Consider the following 5,950-nt stretch of genomic DNA (forward strand, 5'->3'; position numbering starts at 1 on the left):
CCATTACCTCCCTGTAGCATTTTAACGACACTAGCTCAGCCTCTCTTGTCTTTAATGTCATGGCCATTTGGGCAAGACATTATCTTATCTTAGGTACATTTTTACTGTCATTCATTTTAGCCTAGCTTAGAATAACCTAAGCAAGCCTAGCCTAGCCGAGTCCAGCCTAGACTAGTCCAGCCTAGCCTAGCCCAGCCTAGCCTGGATTAGCTTAACCTAGCCTAGCCTAGCCGAGTCCAGCCTAGCCTAGCCTAGCCCAGCCGAGTCCAGCCTAGCCCAGTCCAGCCTAGCCTGGTTTAGCTTAACCTAGCCTAGCCTAGTCTAGCCGAGTGCAGCCTAGCCTAGCTTCGCTTTAGCTCACATTTGCAGTGCTTGTCGCAGAGGGCCGCCTGCCTCATGTCACACAGGCGGATGGAGCCCTTGCTGCTGCTGTAGGCGAAGGTCTGGCACTGCTGCGGGTGAAACTCGGCCGCCGTGATCACCTCCGTCAGCTCCTCCATGTTGGACGGCTTGATGTCCACGATGTCTGAGGGACAGGAAGTGAAGGAACACTGCTCCCCGGATCTTAGCCAGCGACCGGCTCCTTCATGGAGTCGGCCACTTGTGAAACGCTGAATAGTGTTTCTCAGAGTGTGTAAGGTAAAATGAATAAAATACACTAACTCATTTGATTCCTATAGCTACTCTGCAGTCTTTCCAATTGTTGTTTAGAAGCCTGCTCATGCAGCACTTTTGTGTAGTTTCACATCAAAATCGATTGTATACTTTATTTGTTCTCAGCCACACTAGTGAGTTGTCTTTGATATAATATTCTGCTAACTGGCAAAATGTAAACACTTATATGCCTGTGTGTGTGTGTGTGTGTGTGTGTGTGTGTGTGTGTGTGTGTGTGTGTGTGTGTGTGTGTGTGTGTGTGTGTGTGTGTGTGTGTGTGTGTGTGTGTGTGTGTGTGTGTGGTTGCGTGTGTGGTTGCGTGTGTGGTTGCGTGTGGTTGCGTGTGCGTGCATGCGTGTGTGTGTGTGTGTGTGTTTGTGGTTACGTGTGTGTGTGTGTGTGTGTGTGTGTGTGTGTGTGTGTGTGTGTGTGTGTGTGTGTGTGTGTGTGTGTGTGCGGGTGTGGGTGTGGGTGTGGGTGTGTGTGCGTGTAGCTGCCTGTGTGTTAATGTGTGTGTCTGTTCATGAACAAAGGATACTGAAGCTCCGGTCGGTGATCTCCAGGTTCCACAGGTTGACCCGGAGGTCGTCGGTGGAGATGTAGGTCTGCAGGTCGGAGTTGACGGAGATGGAGTTGATGTGGTAGGTGTGTGCGTTGCTGAAGACACGCCGCGCCGTGGCCTCCACCATCAGGTCCATGGGCTGCAGCACAGGCACCTGGAGGGGGAGAGAGGGAGGGGGAGAGAGAGAGAGAGAGAGAGAGAGAGAGAGAGAGAGAGAGAGAGAGAGAGAGAGAGAGAGAGAGAGAGAGAGAGAGAGAGAGAGAGAGAGAGAGAGAGAGAGAGAGAGAGAGGGAGAGGGAGAGGGAGAGGGAGAGGGAGAGAGGGGGGGGACAGAAAGAGAGAGAGAAAGAGAAAGCGAGAGAGGAGGAGAGAAAGAGAGAGGGAGAGAAAGAGAGAGAGAGAGAGAGAGAGAGAGGGGGAGAGAGAGAGAGAAATTAATTAGATTCATTGATTCAGAAATGTTTCTTTTAAATTGACTGCCCTTTTACAATGGAAACACTTTTCGTGCATACAATCTTATTCAACCTTATACTGTTGATGATAAATCCCAGATTACAATTTATATATTCATATAGAACAGAATTGCCTGATTGAAAGGCTTTACAGTAGATTTGCATAGACCAATAAGAGTTATTTTATATCCTCCTTTCAACCGTATGGGATAGTGGTTCGTTTGTCTGGCGGAACGTGTGCATGTGTTGCGCATTCTTGATCGATCATTTCAATCTTACAGAACCCGGAAATGTTGCTGCAGGGCTGTTCCTGACATTTCCTTCACAAACCTTCATCATTCCCAGTCAGCACCAGTCCTACCACCCCATCATTCCCAGTCAGCACCAGTCCTACCACCCCGTCGTGTTTGATGTGACAGATCAGTGAAGACCGAACTGAACGTGAATATTACTGCTTTAATCTTTACTGCTTTTTTTCCCCTTGATGCATATGTATCTCATATGACCTTCTCTTCCACGCTCCCCTGCGTGTGTGTGTGTGTGTGTGTGTGTGTGTGTGTGTGTGTGTGTGTGTGTGTGTGTGTGTGTGTGTGTGTGTGTGTGTGTGTGTGTGTGTGTGTGTGTGTGTGTGTGTGTGTGTGTGTGTGTGTGTGAGGAAAAAAAAGACGAAGAGAGAGAGAGCGAGCCAGAAGGAGAGAGACAGAGTGAGATTGCCCAAGGACATCAGTAGATCCTGCTGAGGAATGATAACTAAACTCTGCAGTATTGCGATGGGTTCTGGCACACACACACACACACACACACACACACACACACACACACACACACACACACACACACACACACACACACACACACACACACACACACACACACACACATACACACACTCTCTCTCTCTCTCAGACGCACACACACGTACATCTTCAAAGATGCCGAATGCCAGTGTGCATGTCAGTATGAGAGTTACCACCCAGACAAAGAGCAGAGAGGAAGGAAGAGAGAGAGAGCAAATAAGACTGCTCTTCTCCGCTTCCCGATATGGCAGAGAGAGAGAGAGAGAGAGAGAGAGAGAGAGAGAGAGAGAGAGAGAGAGAGAGAGAGAGAGAGAGAGAGAGAGGGAAGAGAGAGAGAAGAGAGAAAAGAGTAGAGAGAGAGAAGGAGAAAGAGAGTGAGAGTGAGAGTGAGAGTGAGAGAGAGAGAGAGAGTGAGAGAGAGAGAGAGAGAGAGAAGAGAGAAAAGAGTAGAGAGAGAGAAGGAGAAAGAGAGTGAGAGAGAGAGAGAGAGAGAGAGAGAGAGAGAGAGAGAGGGAGAGAGAGAGAGAGAGAGAGAGAGAGAGAGAGAGAGAGAGAGAGAGAGAGAGAGAGAGAGAGAGAGAGAGAGAGAGAAATGCGGGGCAGAATGAGAAAGAAAGGGAGGGATAGAGGGGATGGATAGCAAGCGGGGATGAGAGAGAGACAGCGAGACAGAGCGAGAGAGAGAGAGAGAGAGAGAGAGAGGGGGAGGGATAGCAGGCGGGAATGAGAGAGGGACAGAGCGGGGGAGCCAGGGCCTCTCAGCAGGCTGCTGTATCTCCACGGGTGTGTCACTTCATGTCCACGTCTCTCTCTCTCTCGTCTGTCCGGGGAGACGCGCTCAGCATTAACCCATTAGCCCAACATGGACACCATTTAGACCCCACTCTCCCTAGCCACCTCACTCCTGACTCCTCGCTGGGTCTCCCCCCTTCCTCCCTGTGTCTCCCACCTCATCCATCCAGACCGCTGCAGAGCATCCCTACTGTGTAGCCCATGAGGGCATGTTCCAAAAGAGCGGTTTATTTTGGTCGTTTATTGAAAGAATGACAAACGCTTTGTTTTCTTAGTAATTTCCTCCCACAGACCTAATCCTCAATGCTTCGGCAATGCTATGAACCTCTGAACATTTTACTGATTTATATGTTATTGTTCGAAAGGTTAAGGCAGCTATATATTATAATTATATACGTAGCATCTTCAATTAGTCTAGTTTGAATCTAATTTATAATCTAATCTAATGCATTTTTTTGGGTTTTATTTGTGACTGCTTTGTTAGGATTTCTACTAAATGTTTCTGTGCCCTTCAATGAAAGGAATACTATTATTTTCTGTTCTTCTACAAAATGTATTTTCATAGAGAAGGATTTATTAATTCCTGTCATCTCACACGCCCCCTCCCCCTCTCCCCCTCCCCCCCTCCCCCTCTCCCCCCTCTCCCCCCCTCCCCCTCTCCCCCTCTCCCCCTCCTCTCATCGGTGGATACTCCCGCTGATTTCACGGCCCCTAAAGAGGATTGCCCCAGCAGCGGCCGGGGGCCCCCAGTACTGGCCCCCGGCACCTCCCCCCCCCCCCCGAGCACAGCCTCTGATCCACCAGCCAGGCAGACAAAGAGGGACGGACACGCTACAACAGCCCACTAATCCTCGATGGCAGGTATGGAGACATACACTCTCACTCACACACACACACACACGCACACACGCACACATGCCAAGCACACACACGCAAATGCACATACACACACACATGGAGGGACAGACACACGTACACACTCACTCAAACACACACACACACACACATACACACACACACACGCACACTCAAATGCACACACATGCACACATGGACGGACTGACACACGTGCACACACACACACATACACATACAAATACACACTCACACGCATTAAATAAGTGATATGATTTAAAGAAAGAGTAGGAAGAAGAGAGAGAAAGGGAGAAGGAAAGAGAGAGAAAGAAAGAGAAAGTGAGACATAGAAGGTGGTATCCATGGTGTATTTCTGTATCTATTACTTATTTATCCTGTGTTCCTCATTTATTCTCCCTACTACTCCCTCCCTCTCTTTTCTAATTTTCTTTGTTGCTGTGCAATTATTGATGAGGGCAGCAAACTCAAATAAAACAAACAAGTAAATAATAAAACAAAAACGGCCAAGCTGGATAACCTACTAAGAAATAATTACATAAACAGTAGAGTATTTCGCATGTAACGGATTATAGTGCGCCATAAAAAGCAATCACTTTTGGGGATTCACAACCCTCCAGGCTCATAAAGTATTTACGGCGTGCGGATAAACAGCCCTTTCCCTTCCCTACGCTCCTGGGAAGCAAGAGGGCATCAGACCCATGAGGCTTCCCCCGAATCAGGGGCACCACAGCAGACACCATGAAGGATAACTGCACAAACGCATTGTCTCAGAGACGAGCGGTGATGATTCCTATTCCACCGCCAATTAAATACCACCAATGATTTTAGAAGTTGTGTTCTCTTTAGCTCTGCTAGATCGTTCTTTAGGTAAAGAACAATGCTGGCTGCATCAATTCTTTGGGTCAATTAAATTTGCATCGATCGTGTTACTGGATGACTCAAACATTATCAGTTTAGGAAGGAGGCTATAGAGAGCAGCACACACTCTACTCACACACACACACACACACACACACACACACACACACACACACACACACACACACACACACACACACACACACACACACACACTCCCTCTAGAGCTTGAACCTCTCTCTGTGGTGCAATGCATGAGCTGGCTTAGACTTTGCATAATTATTCTGTCTGCAGGAGCCTTCTACTCTATTCTAAAACATCCAACGACTCACCTCTGCTGAGGACCTCTTATATTACACTACACTTATATTGTAGGTCTCTAGTGGGCCATTAGGGAACGCAGATGTACTCCTTGTACAAAGAAACCTTGTTCCATGCTGGGTTCTGTTTCCTATGGCTACTCTGCACTCGTTGCAGTTGTTATTTACCAACTAGGTAGTGTTGTTCTTGGCCTTGGTAGCTTTGGTAGCTAGTCCAGCTTTGATTGTATGTGTTGATTGTTGGTTGTTGACTGAAGTGACGGCGAGTGTGCAACGTTGTCTCACCCGTAGAGACGTGATGGTGGAGGGATTCCGGATCCTTCCATCCTCGTCCTTCAGGTTGTATCCCTCGGGCCGCTTGTCCCTCTCACTGATCTTCCACAGCTTCACCGTCTTGTCTACAAACACAAGTTAGGAAAACGAAACATTGTTTTTTTTTCTCCAGAGTTCAAGAATAAATACGGTGAAACATCAAACACACGCACCCAACAAACGCATAAGATACAGTGGCAAACATCAAACACCCAACAAACGCATAAAATATACAGAAAAACATCAAACACAGACACACACACAAGCACATCAAATATACAGTAGCATCATGGCAGGGACTTGCTCCAGACAGCGGGGGGGGGGGGG

The 5,950-nt window shown here is 47.9% G+C and overlaps 1 protein-coding gene across 1 annotated transcript in view; it reads right to left on the reverse strand.

The window, feature by feature from the left end:
- LOC130390794 (serine/threonine-protein phosphatase 2A 55 kDa regulatory subunit B beta isoform) overlaps positions 1–5,704 on the reverse strand; it is a 13,331-nt gene extending 7,627 nt beyond the window's left edge. The window contains exons 1-3 of the mRNA XM_056600938.1: positions 5,597–5,704; positions 1,193–1,370; positions 362–526 (exon numbers count right to left, since the gene is read on the reverse strand). Coding sequence (XP_056456913.1) covers positions 362–526; positions 1,193–1,352 — 325 coding nt within the window. The 5' untranslated portion in view covers positions 1,353–1,370; positions 5,597–5,704. The remainder of the gene's footprint in view (positions 1–361; positions 527–1,192; positions 1,371–5,596) is intronic.
- Between the last annotated feature and the right edge of the window lie 246 nt (positions 5,705–5,950).

The sequence above is a fragment of the Gadus chalcogrammus genome, chromosome 10 (genome assembly GCF_026213295.1).
Source record: "Gadus chalcogrammus isolate NIFS_2021 chromosome 10, NIFS_Gcha_1.0, whole genome shotgun sequence".
NCBI lineage: Eukaryota > Metazoa > Chordata > Actinopteri > Gadiformes > Gadidae > Gadus > Gadus chalcogrammus.